The sequence below is a fragment of the Solenopsis invicta genome, chromosome 5 (genome assembly GCF_016802725.1).
Source record: "Solenopsis invicta isolate M01_SB chromosome 5, UNIL_Sinv_3.0, whole genome shotgun sequence".
Classification (NCBI taxonomy): Eukaryota; Metazoa; Arthropoda; class Insecta; order Hymenoptera; family Formicidae; genus Solenopsis; species Solenopsis invicta.
In genome coordinates, this window is record NC_052668.1 from 26682261 (window position 1) to 26702951 (window position 20691).

The 20691-nt window shown below is 33.2% G+C and overlaps 2 protein-coding genes and 1 long non-coding RNA gene across 5 annotated transcripts in view; 1 reads left to right on the top strand and 2 right to left on the bottom strand.

Moving 5' to 3' along the window:
- LOC120357907 overlaps positions 1-6961 on the bottom strand; it is a 46679-nt gene extending 39718 nt beyond the window's left edge. The window contains exons 1-2 of the long non-coding RNA XR_005574912.1: positions 6501-6961; positions 5996-6097 (exon numbers count right to left, since the gene is read on the bottom strand). This is a non-coding gene — a long non-coding RNA (uncharacterized LOC120357907). The remainder of the gene's footprint in view (positions 1-5995; positions 6098-6500) is intronic.
- A 759-nt stretch (positions 6962-7720) lies between these two features.
- On the top strand, positions 7721-10471 carry LOC105203273 (acidic fibroblast growth factor intracellular-binding protein). 2 transcript variants are annotated; one of them, XR_005574913.1, is made up of 6 exons: positions 7721-8056; positions 9051-9252; positions 9334-9561; positions 9687-9914; positions 9984-10261; positions 10355-10471. XR_005574913.1 is itself a non-coding variant. In XM_026139246.2 (6 exons), exons 1-6 carry the CDS (start codon positions 7972-7974, stop codon positions 10431-10433), a joined length of 1077 nt encoding a protein of 358 aa, XP_025995031.1. In that variant the 3' UTR covers positions 10434-10471. The 2 variants fall into 2 exon arrangements, 1 of the variants encoding a protein (XP_025995031.1); XM_026139246.2 differs by having other exon boundaries at positions 7972-8056; positions 10007-10261.
- Positions 10472-10712: 241 nt separating this feature from the next.
- On the bottom strand, positions 10713-15681 carry LOC105203272 (pyruvate dehydrogenase E1 component subunit beta, mitochondrial). Of its 2 annotated transcripts, XM_011172049.3 has the most exons (5): positions 15332-15681; positions 15031-15093; positions 14538-14744; positions 12980-13610; positions 10713-11895 (listed from the first exon to the last, which is right to left on the bottom strand). In XM_011172049.3, the coding sequence occupies exons 1-5, from the start codon at positions 15338-15340 to the stop codon at positions 11744-11746; spliced, it is 1062 nt and encodes a 353-aa protein (XP_011170351.2). In that variant the 5' UTR covers positions 15341-15681; the 3' UTR covers positions 10713-11743. The 2 variants fall into 2 exon arrangements, with proteins under 2 accessions (XP_011170351.2, XP_011170350.2); XM_011172048.3 differs by lacking the exon at positions 15332-15681 and having other exon boundaries at positions 15031-15303.
- Between the last annotated feature and the right edge of the window lie 5010 nt (positions 15682-20691).

Sequence of the window (20691 nt, forward strand, 5' to 3'; positions counted from 1 at the left end):
GTTTTAAATAAATAACTTTTAAATGAGCAACAAGATCTAAATAAATTTTTACACAAATATTTATCACAATTTTATTAATATATGTAAAAATTTTTATTTAAGAAGTAAAACGCAATTTTACATAAGAATCAATAGTAAATAAATAATAAAATAATTTTTAAACAAATAAATGTATTGTACTCAAATTTTACAGATGTTCAAACACAATAATAGAAAAATCTATGAAATTTTCATATTTTTAATGTTTTCAAATATGACATATCCTTAATTCAAAGTAGTGTAGCTATGTTAAAGATATTACAAAATTTTATCATTTCTTTAAGCTACATTTTTCACTAAGTATGTTCATTCAAATAATTAAGTCATTCTTGAATCTGCGATAATCAAGTTTTTAAAATTACTATGCAGTTGCCTGAATATTTGAAGTCTGTCTCTGTTTAAATAATAAGTGTGGATCTTATTTCCTATAAAAAGATTCCCACAATTCATTTTTGTTTATCAGTTTTATTAATTGCACATACCACAAATTTTTTGCAAAAATGGTTTAGTGAGACAAGTAGGCCAATCTTATCCTGGGGATACAGATGCACACGCTAATTAACTCTGATAGGGTGACAAATTTAAAAATATTCTTGTTTTTGTTTTAGATATAAATCACTAATTTATAAATATAGTTTTAACAGTTATCGAGAAGAAGCTGTAAAATTATTTTCTAAAATTTATGTTACAATTAAAAATTGGTTAAATACTGATGAATTTAAATTTTCGATAAGTTAAAATAAAATAAATAAAAATATATTTAACTATACATCTTAATAAATATTATTTCTTAACTACGCTATAAGTTAACTTATGAGTCCTGAAACTGGGTCTACTTGAGAAATGCATTTGAACAGCATTAATTTCTTATATAAGTGATCAGTTTTCACCTATTAACATGTTAACAGATAATCTAATGTGTCTAGTAATTGATACAGAATTTGCTCTATTGATAAATTTCTCAATTTTGGCTAAAAACCTGAGTAAAAATTAAAAATTGAAAAGTTGGTCAACTAGGTTCACACAGTCTATCTTATATTGTTCGTATATTATTTTTCTAAATTTAAATTTTCCACATACATTCAGAAAAATAATATACAAACAACATATAAATATATATACGCAATATCTCAACTGAAGTCTATTGAACGTTGAATATCGTGGTGAGTTTTCCATTAGGCGCTGCAAAGGTCTAGAGTTATTATATTCGAATCAAATCGCGCCCGGAGACGCATTAAAATCCGCCGCTGCGTCGAAATAAGTCGCGCTCAAATTCACGTCGTACATTTCTCAGCCACGCCCGAAAACCTGGAGAATTCATGGGACGAACGAGGGCAAAAACTATGGACGAACTTCCGCACGGCTTCGAGAGTGGATTAGCGCGTTTCTTTCAAAAAATACATTTCACGTTTCTCTCCCTTCTCCCCCTTGCGTAACGCTCGATAAACCTTTCTCGAGTAAATCCATCTCGTCGGTTTCTCCCTCGGCGCCATGTAAATATATCATTCGTGTTTTGCTGTACGGTGCCACGTCTCTGCAAATGAATTTCCTGGAGCGCTTCCTTCCTCCGTCCGGGAGACAGACACAGAAACGGCAAGCGATGGCTGCGTTGGAGGAAGAAGAGGAGGAGAAGGAGGAAACGTAGAGAGAGAGAGAGGAAAAGGGTAAAAGAGGGACGAATGGAGGATAGTGAAGTGGAGGAGGACTATGCGAGAGTGAAGAGGCGGGAAAGAGGAAGTGGAAAAGAAAACAAGCACCAGGCAAGAGCGAGAGACAATAGGTGGCACCGTACCGCGGGATCGAAACCGAGTATGTCCGTTAGCGACATTAAATGCAACAGGGAAATAATAGTTACCGCGGCTCCACGCGAAGTAAGTGTATGTCTTTAGCGACAGCGACGAAATAGCGTAATTTATCTGTACGAATCTCTATCCGGCCTGCATCATGTCGAATTCTCATTCTCTCTATTAAAAAAAAAAGTCTTTACAGTTCCAACAAGATAAACGTCGCATAATCAATCAATAAAATAATATATTTTCTCTCGTTACAATCGAAGAAAACGCAAAGTAATTCTATTATAGAAAAGTTAAAAGAAATATTTTAGGATACAGCATTAATGTTAATCGAAATGAATACCGTTGTTAAATGAAAACATTGGATGTAATGTCTCATTAATTTGTAATACATTTGTAATTACTGTACAGGCAAGAATAATCTACTGGAATTACGAGAAATAAAAAACGCGGAAATGGCGTTTGCAATATCGCGCAGCACGATGCGAGAGATGAGCCGATATTTTTAATACGAAATGCGGCGTGTGTGTCTTTAATAACACATCGAATCTCTACAGTGTTCTTTTTTTTTTTAATAAACTTAGACCCAGCCATTTCTTTTTATAAGTGCGCGGTAAGGTTTTAGGTAGAATTAATACAATCGATAATTTAATTTTAGGCTATAAGAATGCAATATTTGGTAAAATAATAAATGTACAAATGAAACTTCTTTTTCGTTATACTTTGTTTTCACTCTTCTATATATGTGTTTATTTAAGGAAACAAGGAAAGTGCGAAGTCTGCAGTTTCACAGACTTCGTGTGCAGATAAGAAGTGTCGAGTATTTATTTAGTACGTGTTTTAACTCATATCGAGTGAGACTACACTCTTGATACGTACATACACAACGACACAATTGTAAGTAAATTTTTCTTATTTTAATACAAAATAACGGGCGTGTACATGTAAAGAGAAAAGGAACGTCGTGCAAAAGGAAAAGTCTTGCTGTCGAATTGATAGGTACACGGAAAGCATCTAAAAATTTAGCCGAATACAGATCTGAAAATAATTGTGCGGATCAAGTTGATTGTTCGAATCTCAAAACTTTTCGCAGCATTGCTCGATCATTCCCCATAATTATTTTGATGGTCCAACAAAAATTTGTTTCAAATTTGTAATAATTAGGTAAATTTTTTTTTAGATACTTCTGCAAAACCGTTCTTTCCAAGTAAAACTCATCTTATTTTGCAAAATTTTACATCTTATTTTTGTTTAATAATATAATATCCCTCGCAGATATAAACTACTATTTAAAATGTTTCCATCAATAAATTATTACTTTGAAAATATACGAGTTATAAAAACTTTATTACAGAGTGACGAAAACTTCGGAATTAGTATACAGATGCGAGTCTCGAGAATAATGAGACGCTTGACGTCTTAAAGTCGAAAATATTTTATTCTCTTTTTTTTTCACTGCGGAAAGAACAGTTTTACTGCAACATCTAAAAATTTAACTAGCCACAGATCAGAACAAAATTTTTATGTTGGGCTATCAAAATAATTACGCAGGACGTCCAAGCATGATAACGTTGCTGCAAACAGTTTTGACATTCTAGCAACCAAATTAAATATCCTATTCAATTTTCTAAATGGTTCCAACATAATTATTTCCAGATCTCTGTTTCATCAAAATTATTCTTTTCGTGCACGTGTATATACTTGTATCTGGAACATTTATTGTACTCTTCAAATTGTAGTGTTCCTATCGTTATCCATTTTTCGCATCTCGTTAACACGTAACGGGCAAGAATCATTGTTTCATCATTCTATTTCGTATGGACCGGTCGATGCTTGGTCAAGACGAATCTGCCAGGTTTTGTTACGGTACTACAATATTTATCCGTTCGCGTTGGCAGTCGTAGCCGGTTAACGCGCGTTTCCCGCACGGTAACGAGTTTAACGTTACGTGACATCGCCTCGCCGCGAATTAATTGCGTCCGCGCGAATGCGAGTGCGAGTGCAGTGGCAATTTCGATCGCCGCTGCCGCCGCTGTTGCTGCTGTTGCTGCTGTTGCTGCTACTACACTTCGCCCGTCAATCAATCGCGCGGAATTGCGGCCGGTGGATGTATTCACGTATGTGTGTGCGTGCGTGCATGGCGTGCGTGCGTGCGTGAGTGCACACGCGCATGCCTACGCCGTTCGTATTATTTCGCTCCAAAGTCCGACGATTACTTTAATTAGGCATGAGATTACGGCGGAAAAATGAAAATAATGCACCGCCGATAAAACACTGACATGTGACTGGGCTGTATCGCCACGTAACATCGTGTGACCTTTTCGCTTGGCAGCTGTATCTCAAAGTCGGATGCCGACTTTAATTCAGGTTTGCTCGTGAATAATAATGCCGGAGGAAGACATTTGAGAAATGAGAGTTAAGTTGCAAAAGTAATATCCCAAATTAAAGAAAGATAATCCAGGTAGTAAGCTGACCTTATTGTCTGTCGTCATTTTGGTGTCAAAATGACATCTTTGACGATATTTTGATGTCAAAACCTAACATGCTATTTGGCCGATATGGTTCACGATATTTTGATATCGTGTTTGTGTCAAGATGTTGCAAATTTTTATAAAAATTTAAAAGAAAAGCATTCTTTTTTTTTTTTAAATATACATATAATTATAAAGACATACTTTGCACACTTTGAACACATCTTTGGAAAGCATTTGTATTAAAGATGTTTTGTATTAAAGATCATTCGTATTATAGATGCTATACAACATGAGCGCTAAAGGTAATCAAAATTAAAAAATTAAAAGCTTTAATTTTTTTCCAATCAAAAACAAAAAAAAATTTTAACGCTAATGCCTGAATTTTGACTTTGAAACCAGATGCAGAAAAAAAGAACAATAAAAAATTTGGTTTATAATGGTTTTTGCAGCGAAAATATTTGTAATGTTGCAAGTGTGTTTTTGAAAAGTATTGATCATTATATAATACTATAATGTAAAAACGTATTAAAAAGCTTTTTATGAGAAATCCATAGAGGCATACTCAAAATAAAAATATTATTTACTTAAAAGAATACCATATTTTTTTATAAAATTATGAGTTTTAACTTTTCAATTTATAAGACTAAGCATCCTATTTTGTTGTAATTTTAGATAAGTAACTTCAAACGAGTATATAAGTGGATTTAAACAAATTTTTGCAAAAATATTTATTACACTGAAAGAAAAAATTTCTAAATTTTAATACATATTTATTCGAACAATACTAATGAAATCTTTTCTCACATAAATATTTATTCCATAAGAAAAAAATGACCCTTAAATTAATGTAATTGTTCTTGAACTAAAATAAATACATTTAGTAAATATGTCATCAATATTATTCGACTAAATATTTATTAAAATTTACTAATTTTTCTTTTAGTTTAAATATTATATAAAAAATTGCATTCAAGTCATAACGCTACTTCCTCATCAAATTTGCAAAATGTTGTAAAATGCGATTTTATATAAAAATCAAAGGAAACAGAAAATTAAATTTTTAAACCAATAAGAGAAGTATGCTTTAAACACAGTCATTTAAATGTTATAATAAAACAATGCATAAAATTTTTAAATTTTTGATAATGAGATATGACACACATACATTCTTAATAGTATCTTATGTACATGTAAAAAACTAGAAATATGAAAATTAGAGTTTTGTTATTAAATTAAATTTTTTAATATCTTTTTTATAAAGTAAACTGATTTCTCGCTTAATTTGTAATTAATCTGCTTAAGCATAATACTGATTAGAAGCTCATTTAATCGTTTAATAAATCGTGAAATTAAAAATTTATGAAAACTTCCAATTAATTACAATATTAATTACGAAGCTAAAAATTATTGTGGCGATAAAGATAATTGTTCAGTTTAATTGACTCCTCGCTCAAATATTCCCAGAAATGTATTTGTTCAGAATTAATTCGAAACTTTAGAAATTGATGCAGATTTTAATCTACAGCCCAAATTAACGTAAATTTTAATTATCAGAATTAAATAAAAATTTAATTATCACGCTCAACTTTCAGAAGAAAAGTAGTTTAATTATAGTCCTTCTAGCATGAGGAGTTCTCTAAATTTAATAATTATTACGATAAATTAAAAATATTATTTTATCACGCTCACCAAAATCCCGTGTCGTTAACAGCGAACACCCAAACGCCATCTTGTCTTCTCCTTCCTCCTTCCACCTTTCTGATTACGCGCCTCGATATCTCAATCCATGTCCTGCGTATCACAAAGATGTTATATGATTATCTATTTACAATATTGCATCGTAAGTATAAAATATTCGTAGCACACAATATATAATATTTTCAGGAATCTACATTAAAAAATAAGATATATTCTAGCCCCTTTCTTAACTTTTTTATGAGTTTATTATGTATTTCACTCACGGCGTATCTTTTGCCTCTTTCTCATATAAATAACATGAAGTACATCTATTAATAACGTTCGTAATTTAAGATGTATAATGTAAAAATAATACTAGCAAAACACGAAATTTGTAGCTATTGCCGCTACAAAGTCTGCGCTTTGGCTCATGAGGCATTCGGCGGAGAATCGACATTTCGATCCTTCAATTTGCGCATTGCGATTCGCTCTTGATCATGAACGTCAACCTGATTACCTTCCGGCGTAAGAGATCCGCATTACTTTTGCTCCATCGCCAGTTTTTGACGCCGATTCGCGACGATACATACGCGCGAATCTAATATGGAGACGTAATCGCGTCTATTCTCTCCGCCGCGAACAGTAACTGTTGTAGAGCGCCGCTAATTCAATGCAAGTACTACGTGAAGCTAGCGCCGTACTATGCGCGATTCGTAGCGATTCACGCCACATGCAGGGGCGTGCCTACCTAGCGTGCAATGCGTGCATACAGACGGCCAAAGTCGAGATTCATTAAATTACATTTAAATGTATTATGAATGCAATAAAATCGCATTATTTATTTTTATTTGTATTTATAACTAAAATTAAATTTTTCAAAGAAAAAATTTCAATAAAAACCTTATTTTTATGTAGAACAATGTGATAATATTACTATTATTATTGTTGTAATTATTATTGTATTTATTATCATTATTATATATATTATAATTAATGGTGATAGTAGTAGCAGCAGAAATACTTTTACTGCGATCATATTACGACCGTTCCTGAAATAATAAAAGAATACGTTTCCTAAAGACTCGTTAAAATTCAAGTGACGATAGTCCAATGAACCAAAGATTACAGAAAATATCAAACTTGTAATTAAAATATTTTATAATCAAAGTTTTGTATATTTGAAGATTTGTATATTTAAGTAAATAGTTATATATTTAAGAAACAAACAATATATAAGAACACTTAATAATAAAAAAATTACAAAAAAATGTGGACAAATAACAGTTCGGCGCAGTTATAGAAGCGCAAAAGTTTAATTTTTCAATCTTAACAAGTATAAAAAATAATAAACGTTTCGGCAATATTTTTGATCACTATAATACTGCGTAGTTAAATCATGCTTTTTAACAAAATCGCGAAACGTCGCGCACTCCTGTATATTTATAATATTTATCTAAATAATTTAATATTCACACTTCTGAAACGACAAAATTATTTTTATACGCGGTTGTCAACCCTTTCTACATGTCTCTGGTCCTTTAATTCCATTAAAAAAAAACCGTTCCGTTCTCAAATTTGTAAATAACAAATACCAATTCGATGAATATGTCCATTTATATTGTCCACGAAATTTACACGTGTATCTAATTGCAAATTTTAAATCTGGAATCACGCTATAGTGGCGCAGGTTTAAATGAGGTTCGGTACTACGTGAATCAAATAGTCTACTTTGCCTTCATGGCAGCAAAAGCGCATGCGCTGATTGGTGCTGACTTGCGCTAACTTCAGTTAACCTAAAAGTGACAGATGTTCAGTTGACGGATCTTTTGTTGGATTTTGATGAAATACTGTTATTTTCAAGATGGAAATATAAGAATGATCCTGTATTAGCTTTTGTGACGCGCGAGAAACGATGTCAGTGTGATTTTCGCGACAATTTTGCGTCTGGGACCGATTGCGTAATATGACAACACGAACGTAACCTCAATATGCTGTCCGAAGTTGACGTGTTTATTAGCAATTATACACTGGTCGATCCTGAAATCTATCAACTTTGGGTCGATGGACATACTTGTGAGTGATAACTAGAGATGTGCGAATAGTTCGAATTTGAATTGAATCAAATAGTTCGATTCGAGTTTGTTTTCGAATTCAAATAGTTCGAGAATTTCAAATCATTGATGATTTGATTTTAAATCTGTCTCTTATCTTGATTCCTTTGTTTTTATCAGTGTTTTAAGACCGAAAAAGTTATTCGGTGCGCAGTTTTGTGAACTTAAAAATAATACAGCACTAAGATCTAGAAGGCACTTTGTTTACATTGTGTTTTCACATTTCGGTCAATGTTCTCTATTTAATATGATTTATTTTTCTCTCTCTCTCTCTCTCTCTGTCTTATGCGATCCTTTATTATATTTTCGTTAATAAATATTACAGACTACATATACTAATAGAATTGTATAAAATGTGTTTCACATTTCACAGATTTCTCACGAGTTAATGGAATTTAGAACAAAACTGATAATTGCCCCATTATATATCTGTAGCAAAGTGCACTAAAATATCTTTGATAGTAACATTGCAATATGTATGATATGTATTTAATACTTATAAAATACACCTACATGTGTAGACGTGCAGCTTGAAAGTGCCAGTAAATTGTAAAATGGATCTATATAGAATGAATTTTTTTATTATTTTCTAAAATTCTTACAGTAATTAATTTTCTCTATTTGAAAAAAAAAGATTTGAAACATAATTGAACATATTTTATTACGTTTAAATTAGCACGTAATGTAAATTGGGGAAAAATTGATTCAAATTCAATTTGTATTCAAATCCAAGAAAAAAATATCTCTTTGCTAACGCTTTCACTTGGTACGAGACGCGACCGCGCCTCTTGATCAGATTTTATTCAATTCGATTCAGAACATGTGATTAATGATTTAATTCAATTCTATCTTACAAATGCTTGATTCGCACATCTTTAATTGACTCCTTTGATTTACATGCATGTATGAAATTTTTCAATTCTATGAACCTAAATGAAATGGATGTCTCTTTCTAGCCAGTGACGCGGTCAACATTCTAAATCAGCGGGGAATCTGTCAGCAGACTAACGCGCCGCTCGAGCTGGTTGCGTCCGATGTCCTCGACCACTATCGCACCTATGCTTTACTTGAAAAACTGCTTCACACTCCTACGAAACTTGCCAGTGAGCAGTTGGCCTTTCAGATAGAGCCGCAAACTAGTCAAATGCTTATAGAAATGTAAGCACATGTATGATTCTTTTTAATCATAATTAAAATTTTATTATTTTCCTGTGAGTCCGATACAATTACTGGTCTCAGGTATTACGAATTTGACGATGTTGTTATACGTGAGTTACTGGGAAAAAAGATTACATCCAAAAGTAGGAAGGATATGGACGAGGTAGCAGAAAAAACAGGGATCACGTTGAAGAGCTGTAGGAGACAATACGATAATGTGAAAAGGGTGTTCAAAACTGTTGAGGATCTACCGGGTTCTCTCGCAACAAATATCAAACAACACTTCTTACTTTCTGAAGATCTCGCTAAGTATGTACATAACGTATCTTTCCTTATAGAAATTGTAATAAAACTTGCCTTCGTGCACGAGTGCATAATAATAAGAGTTATGCATGTCATTTATAATGTGGTAATTAGTCGTTTTTAATTATTAGGCGATACGCTGCTGTGGTGTTCATAGCATGCCTGCGATTCGAAATGAATAAGAGAAAATTACAGTTTCTAACTTTTCCCGATCTGTATCACTGCGCTAACAGTATGATGTCGTCATGGACGTACCGTTGCGTTGGATCTGAATACTTTGATACTGACTTGGATAGGGAATTTTTACAGGAATTATCGGAATGTAGAGTTCTTCTGGAAAACGATAAACATCACAAACAGTATGTTGCATTCTATATAAAATAACGAATAACGATGTTTATTCGTCATAAAAATCACAAAAATAATAGAGGAAAAAATCAATATGTTTCAGTTTGGTATGCTTTAAGCTCAAACCGATGCTTCTTGACCGATCCTATCAAGAATTAGACATAAATTTTCGCTCGTATTCGAGAGCGATACTCGGAATTGGATGCAACTTGCACAGATCACGGGAATTGAGATTTTTCTTTTTGGAACTGGTAGAGAGATGTATCGAACCTTGGCGACAGGTCAATTGGACGCACTCCGATTTACGGAATTTCTTGGCTGTATATACACAATGTGCACTTGACATGGACGTACTTAGGTAGGAATTGCATTAATTGATACGCAAATGAATAATATTTCGTTTAAATATGAAGAGCTTTAAAAAATATTAATTATTCCATTTTTATCACAGAGAAGGAGAATTGAGAGATGCATTTGAACGTTACATGACAGTAGTGACATGTTGTCTATTACGTATGTATCATACATAATTATCAATGTAAAAAATAAATGTTAATTATTTACATTAGCAGACACTGCGTTCATGATCTTGACCTTGACATATTAATGAAAATTAATGAATCTCAAAAATGAGTTATATGTATATCTCAAAAACTATACGAGACCGCCGATTAATTTGAAAGGAAAAGTTCTTCACTTCTATAACATGTCAAGATCAAGGTCATCGGCACGGTATTCTTTAATAAATACCAAATGTATATGTAATAATATATACATATAGTTAAAGAAGGTAAAAGTAAACGATAGGATTTTGATAATTTATACTACGGTATTTATTAATTTTCTGTAATAAATAGTAGCACCTCGTATGCTGCTGTAATTGCTCAGTTAGATATACATATATGCAATAATGCATATTGCATTATCAACATTTTCTTATAAGTTATTGATATTTTCATTTGAGTGCGCGATGTGAAATTCTACAATGCGAAAGGCAGTTCGTATAGATACGGCAGTAACTCGATGTGCTCATTACGTAACCATTTAACTGGAAGTTGATTTCATTTCATTTAAATCCAATATGAATATTAATGAAATGACTTAGAGAATTTTTCACTTTGCATTTGTTGGCAATTATAACAATTGGATATCTTTTAAATAAAATATTGTTAATTACTAAAATATATATTTACATTTATTAACGTGTTATCTAATAACATTATTAGTATTATGTATATTATACATATAAATATACAGAATACACATCGCACATTTTTCGCGCTAGTTTATAGCTCGTTTTCATAATATATAATACCAAAACTATAAGTTGAAAATGAACTAATACAAGCTCTATCATAAGTTTTATAGTTAAATAAACTAAAGGTTATGTATATTTAAACATGTAATTTAATTTATTTAACTATAAGTTTATGGGAGTATGTATTAATTTTTAACTTATACATATAAAATCTAATATTTTAGTTAACCATTATATTAGAAAACGAGCCTTAAGAAGCACATTTATTTAAAACATCATTTATACATTAAATCAAATTTATAGAAACGTCTTTCCGTTGTCTTGTAAGAACAAATGAAACTTATAAGGCAATGTTTCCAAAATATTCTATTTGGTGGCGACAGCGTATTATCTTTATTGAACAGAAATTTTTTGTACTTACTGTCACTCGTTTATTCTTCTATATTCTACTGTTATTCATCGATATTTGGACGAGGAGTACGCTGTACCGAGTAGAGATGTGGTGCATGGGGTAGGAAAACAGGTGCGTTAGGAAAACCGTAGAAATATTATAATTTCGCCTAAGCATGTGCGTACGGTTCACTACTGCGTGACTCCTAGCAATTTGTTAACGGCGTTCACTATGTCTTTGATTTGTGGCAAGGCCGCGACCTCCAGCGATTTCGCATATGGCATAGGCGTGTCAACGCCCGTAATGCGGATCACAGGTGCGTCAAGATGATAAAAGGCTTCACCTGAAAACAAATAATGTTGTTAAGCAAATAAGAGGAACACTGTCGAGAAAAAATTAATGAACATAAATCGAAAAAAACCCGTTTCTAAAATTGAAATAATTTCGGGATTGTTCGCAATTTAACCTTTTATTCAATGCATTTAAGGACGTTTTGGTTCTACAATATCAGCTATTATAATTATAAGTTATTGTAGAATATTGTAGGAATATCTTTTAGCTGATCTTGTAGAGACAAAACATGCTTAAATGCATCTTAGATTTCTTAGGATCTTTGTTTCTTAAGTTTATTCTTTTTTTTCTTGATCAACGATCAAAAATTTTAGTCGCAAACATTCGAATTTTAGCCTGAAACTAGTTGCAAAGAAGAAAACAACGAAAAATGGCTTGATAATGATTTATATAAGGTAAATGTATAGAATTATGCCACTGACCCAAATGACGCCATCATAATTTGTTTTATATCTGTAATAAAACACAGCTGATTAAAAGTGTTTAAATATTACCAAAAAGCAGTCGTTAAAGTATATCAAATAGCCTTGTCAAAAACAGTAAATGCATATACACAATGTGATTTTTCATGAAAAGTGGTTTCCAAAAATTCTATTTCGAAAATACTTTTAACTGTTCACAACTAAGTTTATTCTTAAATTGTTACTATGATAATGTATCTGTGTAAAATGATAAAATCAAATAATTTTTGATTATAATAAGTGTTTTAGTTTTACACGATTAAATATGTTTAAAATGATAAAATAGTAAAATATATTATATAAATATATAGTTTTTGTGTACAATATAACAGGAGTGGCTAACACACAGATAACGTGGAGTCATTTGATACATATTAGTGGCATAATTCGGAACAACCTAGAACATTTGCAGAGATTTATGCTCAAATTTGACATAGATACTTAAACATGAGAATAGAACAATCTATAAAATTGAAAAATTTTTGGCAATACTTTAAGATGTGACATATATATCTTTGAAACTTAAATTCTAATCAGTTCTAATTTAAATTGTCTGATTCCAATTTAACATAAGTACAAATAAAATACAAGAGATATATATTGAATAAAACTTACTCTCGGCGATTCTCGCACTGACTTCCGCACCAATACCACATTGTGGCCAACCTTGTTCGACTGTCGCCAAGTGTTTCGTCTTCACCACAGACTGTATGACAGTATCTATGTCCAACGGCCTAAGAGAACGTAGATTAATCACCTCAGCCTCGATTCCTTTTCCAGCAAGCTCGTTGGCCGCTTCGAGAGCCTCCTCGACAGCCTTGGAATGTGCTACCAATGTCACGTGATTGCCCACCCGCTCTATCTTAGCTTTGCCGATAGGCACAACAAAGTTCTTGGACAAGGCCTCATCAGACATAGGATATTGCACTCCGTACAATATTTCGTTCTCAAGCACCACCACTGGATCAGGGTCTCGAATGGCTGCTTTCAGCAGACCTTTGGCATCTTCGCTGTTGTAGGGTGATACTACCTTCAGACCAGGACAGTGACTGTACCAGGCACCAAAACACTGTGAGTGCTGCGCACCTACGCCCGCGGCAGCGCCGTTGGGACCGCGAAACACAATTGGTATGTTGACTCTGCCTGCAGACATGTAATACGTTTTGGCAGCAGAGTTGATGATGTGATCAATCGCTTGCATCGAGAAATTGAACGTCATGAATTCGCAAACTGGTCGCAGGCCAGCCTAAAAAAAATATTATTCCTTGCAGAGAGATGTACCAATAAATAAGTCTCAGAATGTACCAATAAATAAGTCTCAGAATAATAAGTCCCAGATAGCTAAGCCTACAGAAACAGATTTCACTTAAAGCATGCTATCAACTTTTGATGACATAATGATAACAAATTACACAATATTTGCAGGGTTGGGTAAAAAGTATTTCAAAATACAAAATATTGGCAATTTTGATTTGAAATATAAAATATAAATTGTATTTTGTATTTCAAATCGAAAGGTTGCCAGTATTTTGTATTTTATAATTCAGATACTATGACTGCTAATATTTTGTATTTTATATTTGTAATACTTTTTGCTCAGCCTCGAGTGTCTTTACGATCTTGCTGCCGACAAACTGCCATCAAAAATAAGATGAAGCCTGCTGACCATGCTACGTTAGCAGATTTGCCACAAAAATCAAACAGGATTTACAGTTCATGTATTATTTCTACTCTTAGTCTCTCAGATTGCTTGTGCATGCAGATCCTGAGCTTAATACAGACACAGATGGCTATGAATCTGCTGTCACTACATAATCAAATTTACTGCCAATCTGCACGTAGACTGCATGCAGTTTGCTATCAAGGATTTTAATAATAATCTTGCAAGAATGCTATAAATCTTGCAGTAAATCTTTAGATTCTGCCAGCAGGATTATGATCTCATTCCTCATTCTGTTCAAATCTTCGGAAAGACTCTGAAGGTAGATTCTTACAATAAACTTGTATGTATCTGCTGCAAAAAATTGTAGCATTCTTTTTTTTATGATTTCTGACATTACTTCTGATAAATTTTATGTCTTCCATCTGATTCAATTTTGCTGCAATTAACTGCACACAGATTCTGTCCTGCAGGAAATGCTATTAGGGAGCTTGAAGGTTGTTCCACACATACCATAGCCGCTCCGACCGCGATGCCGGTGAAACCAGCCTCTGTAATCGGCGTGTCGATGACACGCTTGTCCCCAAACTTCTTCCAGAGACCTCGAGAAACCTTGTACGCGCCGTCGTAGAGGGCCACTTCTTCGCCGAGCAGGAACACCTTCTCATCCCTTTCCATCTCCTCATCCAGGGCTGAGTTCAGGGCATCTCGCACGGTCATCTAGCGCGTTCGTACAAATTTCACACATGAGAGAGCACCGAGATAGAAACGAGTGACCTTTCATGCCCTTCAAGTCTTCATTTCTCCGAACAATTATAAGCAAGTGTGAGAAGTGTCGAATCGAGAAGGGCGAAGAGAGGGCAAGAGAGAACGTGGTCGATCAACGTGGAAACGAGCGCTGACGTCGTATCCTGCAACGTGTCCACGGGTGACCGTACCTCTCTCTCTCTCTCTTTCTCTCTCTCTTTTTTTTTAGGTTAGACTTAGATTAGGTGGAGAAAATCACCTGCTGCGCTGCTACCCATCTCGACGTGGAGAACGAGCGGCGGGCGACGGTCCTCACGGCGGTCTGAAAGCAAAGGAGCATCGTCGTGATCCGTCCGGATGCTGAAACCCTGGCACTCTTCCCGCCGAGCGAGTCGCAACAATGTGCACTCCGCTTGCAGCAGCCATCCCGATTCTCCGCGCTCGTCGATGTTTATTTATAACGGGGTTGGAGCGGGTGAGATGGAGGAGGCTGCCGTAAACGTAGAACGGGTCACTCGATTGCGACAGCTCGTGTTTTTCGTATTTGCTGAGTCTTTTACCGTGAGCATGTTAGGTCGTTGATGGAAAAAGCGAATCGAACCTCTCGAAAGGTTTCTCGCGCGACGAGACTTTTCCTGAAAGCGATCTCTCCTCTAGGTCTCGGAGAACAACTTAGAAAACGTCCGAGAAAAATCCTCGTCCTGTACTATAACGCGGGCTGCGTTAACAGAGCCAAGGACACGCACCGTTCGAGACTGTTATGAAACGTACGTCGGAGTCGTCGTCAGCCCGAAACGGCGCAGCGGCGTCGGCGGCGCGTCGACTGGCGTTCGAAGTCGAAGCGGTAATCTGCACGAATTGACCTGATGAAGCGAATTATCGGATCATCAGGCGATCGCGTGACAGATACGTAAAGCGTGCTCCTGCGTCGAATTGCGTCCCGCAAATGTATCTTGTAATTGAAAATGATTGCGAGTTCCTTTAATTTCGAACGTGTACCTGCGCGGTACGTGAATCTCATTATTTCTTGTAATTTTTTTACTCGAAAGAGCGAGTATTTATGAATAGGCGCGAGTTTCAAACGCGAAATACGGAAGAAACATCCGTAAGAAAAGAATAAATAGTACTTTTTTAAAGTATATTATTTAAACCTTTTTAAGATATCGAATAGGATTGAATGTGTACTTCATACATTTCGTTCATTTGCTGTACAATGTGAAGAAAAATTAATGCAGTATTATCAATTTTGAGTTGTTTGCAAAAAAAAAGAGAATTCTGATGAGAACTTAATATACTGAAAAAAGAGCTGGAATAATACTTTTAATTTTTTATAATTAGTTATTACAAAATTATATTTAAAAATAATATTATAAAATTTGATTGAATGAATCAGAACATAATTGTTTTCTGAATAAAGGTTATTTTACGTACTCAGTGAGCAAAACAATATTTTTTTAACATTTTGTAAAACATTTTTCGCAATAAAAAAATATTTATAAAAATGGTAATATTAACGGGATAGATACTTTTTTCAATAAAAAATATTTATTTTAATAATTCTAAAAGACATTTTTTGGCAATATATAATATAACAATAAATATGTTCTTTTAATAATTCTAGACTATTGTACAAAAAAATCAATTCTTTTATTTATTGCTTAAGTCTTTTTAAAAAAAGGAAAATTATGTCCAAAAAAGGTTTTGCTGTATTTCTTGAAAATAGGCGCAGATATGAAAAAATGTTAAAAATAAATGTTGCACGTTTTGAGATTTTGTACAAAGAAATTCTATTTCATTTTTTGTTGGATTGATCTCATCATAATATCAATATTTATATAAAATATTGCTTTATTTTTAGAGAATAACGATTGTGATTGTATGTCTTTTAAATTAACAATAATTTATTTCACGTTTTTATAAAATTTAACAAAAATTGTTAAATAATGATTTTCAGTTGTGATTTTTCATTTCTATAAAATTGATTTCTTCATTTTCTAACATTAATTATTAGGTCTTGATAATTTTCATATATTGAAATTTACTTAGAATAAGAAAAAATCTTCCAAATTTGCTCTCAGTGTGTGTGACACTTTCTCTTTAACACCACACATTCATCTAAATATGATAGAAATAATATGCAATTTTGAATACTCAAACGTTTGTTTGAATATAAAACTGTTATATTAAAATGTATATAACATACAGATTTTGACATTTTCAGAAGTCTATTCTTGTACTGTATATAAAAGTTTTTTTTATATTAATAAAAGTTGTTTATTATTATTCTTTATTATATTGTTTTTCTTTTGTTATTATCCATCCTTTATACATTTTATTTTATTATCTTAAATATTGCATTTGTTAAATAAAATTGACCAGAAACAAACAATCATGGTTGGTACTAAATCAGGAGATTGTGAAACTAGCTCTTATAAATTGTAATAATATTACGATACTCTAATTACGATAAAAAAAGTTTATTTAAAGGTCTGTGTCCGCGATGCTACATATCAATCCGAGTTCTCAGATCGAAAAGTGTGTAGCTAATCAACTTTTAACTTTTACGGAAAAGCGGCAAACTGATTAATTGTACAGTTCAGTTATAACAACTTTACGGAGTTAAACAAGGTTAGGTTTGGTTAACCTGTTTTGCCGAACGAACAGAAAATAAGTGAGAGGGGAGAGAATTGGAGAGAGACGCTCGAAACGCTGGCACACCATGGCTGCGTTCGGGAAGCGTGCTATCGGCGCTATTCCGTCATTCTATCTTTATCGATCAGTAGACGTAGAATAAGGATAAAACGATACGATAGCGCTAATAGCATGCTACGCGAACACAGCCCATGTCTATTCGTGATGCCAGAGATGCCCCGCACTCGCGCATGCGCGTTAGTTTACAGCTGAGAGCAGTACTGTATCTATAAATAACGGTGTGGGGGACATGAGGTTTGCGCGCCAAAACCGTTGGTTAGATTCATCGGGACGGGTTGATGCTGAGCAGGAGGTATGGGAAATCCTAAGAAGAAAATATAAGTAGGTAATAGGAATCCCAAGAAGAAGGTAAGGTAAAAATATGATTAAGTATAATGGAATCGGATAAAAGGAAAAAGGTTTGTAAGCGAAAATTTAGAAGAGCTTGGTTAGACGAAAATGCATTTAAAGGTTGGTTGGCTCCATCAGAGCATGACAATAAAGCTTTATGTAAAATGTGCAATATTACTCTTAAATGTTGTCGATATAATTTATTAAGACTTGCCGAGTCAGTTTCTCATATAGATAATGTAAATAGTGCTAATGTAGAAATTGATAGTTTAATTGAAGAGAATGTTTCACATTCCGACAAGGTAAAACAAGCTGAAATTAAATTAGCTGCTTTTTTCGCGGAGCATAATGTTGCTTTCTCTACAGTAGATCATTTAATTCCGTTGTTGAAAGATGTATGTGTAGATCCCGAAGTTGTACAAGATATTGCACTGGCACGGACTAAATATCCACAAATTGTAAAAAATGTTATTGCGCGACGAAAAATAGAGAAAATTGTTGAAGAATTAAAAATATCTAAATTTTCAATTTTACTAGACGAGAGTACCGATATAAGTGACACAAAACTTTTGTGTATTCTCGTAAAATATATTTCATCATTAAATAAAAAAGTTGTAACTAAATTATTCGCTTTGCTACCTTTTGACGCTACAAATTGTTCCGCAGAAAATTTATATAAAACTTTTAAGAAATATTTTTCAGATTTTCAAATTTCCTTACAAAATCTTGTTGGAATGGCAAGTGACAACGCATCCGTCATGATTAGATATAATAATTCTTTTTAAACTCATTTAAAAGTAGATGTTCCGCATGTAATATTATTAAATTGTATTTGCCATTCCGCTGCGCTTATAGCTAGTAAAGCTAGTGAAAAATTACCGCGATCTTGCGAAAGCTTAATTAGAAGTATCACAACATACGTGTCCAGCAGTGCAAAACAAAGTACAATTTTACGCGAGTTTCAAGATTTTTTCGAAGTAGAACGAACCAAAATGTTGAGATTGGTAAAAACTAGATGGCTTGTTTTACATCAATGTGTTGTCAGACTTTTGGATAATTGGGAACCTTTAAAACATTATTTTATATTAGCAGTCTCAGAGGATAAATTAGAATCAACCGAAATAATTTTAAGTCACTTACATAATAATGATAATAAAGCATATCTTTTGTTTCTAAAATATGTATTAAATTTTTTTAATTTTTTTAATGCACCTTTTCAGTCACGTGCAATTTTAATTCATAAATTATTTAGCAAGAGTCAAAAATTAATTACGGAAATAGCAGACAGTTTTATGATTTTCGGAGCTATAGAACAAATTTCCCTTTTAAACCCAGATTCTGACGAACAATTAAAAGATTTGCATGAAATTTATTTAGGGCCGGAATGTGAAGCATTTTTATTAAATGAACCTCAGGAACGCACTCAAGAAATTTGACGAAATTGTTTAGAATTTTACAAAACGGCAGTTTGCGAGATGATTAAACGTTTACCTTACAAGGACACATTTTTCGAACAGTTAAGCTTTTTAGATCCAAAAGTTGCTTTTTCTTGCAAGGCTAGAGCCACTTTCAAAGATCATAGCTGAACAGCTAGTTAATATTAATATAACACAATTAGCTTTTGAATGGCGAGTTTTGCCACGTAGATTTACAGATGAAAAAAAATTAAACATTTTTAGATATTGATGAAATGTGGGCTAAAATATTAGAGTGCGAAGACGATAACGGCAATAAATTTTTTCCAAATTTAATAAAATTAGTACAAGTAGTTCTTTCTCTCCCACATTCAAATGCTGAAGCCGAACGGATATTTTCTATTGTAGCTGATGTAAAAAATAAAAAAAGAAATAAATTAGGAAACAACACAGTTTTGGCTATTTGTGTCACAAGATCATCTTTTCAAGCAGATAATATTAATTGTGTAGATTTTGAAATTGATTCGCGGCATTTAGAATTACATAATAGTGCAAATTTATATAAAACGCAGAATGACACTAACGATCATTATTTATTATATTTATTATATTTAGGGGCCGTCCATATATTACGTAAGCATAATTGGGGGAGGGGGGGGGTCAGGCAAATTCTGACAAATATTGACATGGGGGGAGAGGGGGTCATACACATTCTTACGTAAGATTTTTTTATGTCTGTCCCTGGCGTGTATCTCTGGATGTTGAACATGAGAAGGCGTCTCGAGGTGCCTCTTTCTCGCATTGGGGTGTGAAGATACAGAGTGGATGGAAGAAACAGAAGTAGAGGCAGATAGTAACAGCGACTCGCACTTCATTAATCAGGAGGATATTGTGATAAATAATATGAGTAATTGGTTGAGAGGACTATTTGAAAATGACGATTGAGTGTTGATAATTACAATTAAGTGAAATAAAAGATTTTATTAATTTTGCCGATAACATATTGTATTCTTATAATTCTTACAATATTTTAGGAGTATGTATTTTGCACACTGATACTATATTCTCTCTACTCTCAGTTATTTAAAGAATCATATAGTTGCGTTGAAAACAAAAAAAATACGCCAAAATGAATTGTTATTAGTAATATCAGCAAATTAGATATTTTCAGAATTTACATCGAGCATATAGGAAAATCTTACGTAATTTTGAGGGGGGGGTCTTAGAAAATCTGACATTTGCTTACATTGGGGAGGGGGGGACTCAAAAATGGCTAAAAATTTGCTTACGTAATATATGGACGGCCCCTTAGCAATTATTTTATTAATTATATTTTTATATTGTTTATTATTAAAATGTGCGTTCTATAAGGTTCGTTCAGTAAATAATATTGCATTAATATATTTATTATATGATATTTATCAAACTTTATTTTTCTAGAGATGTGATGCAATCATCCTAGT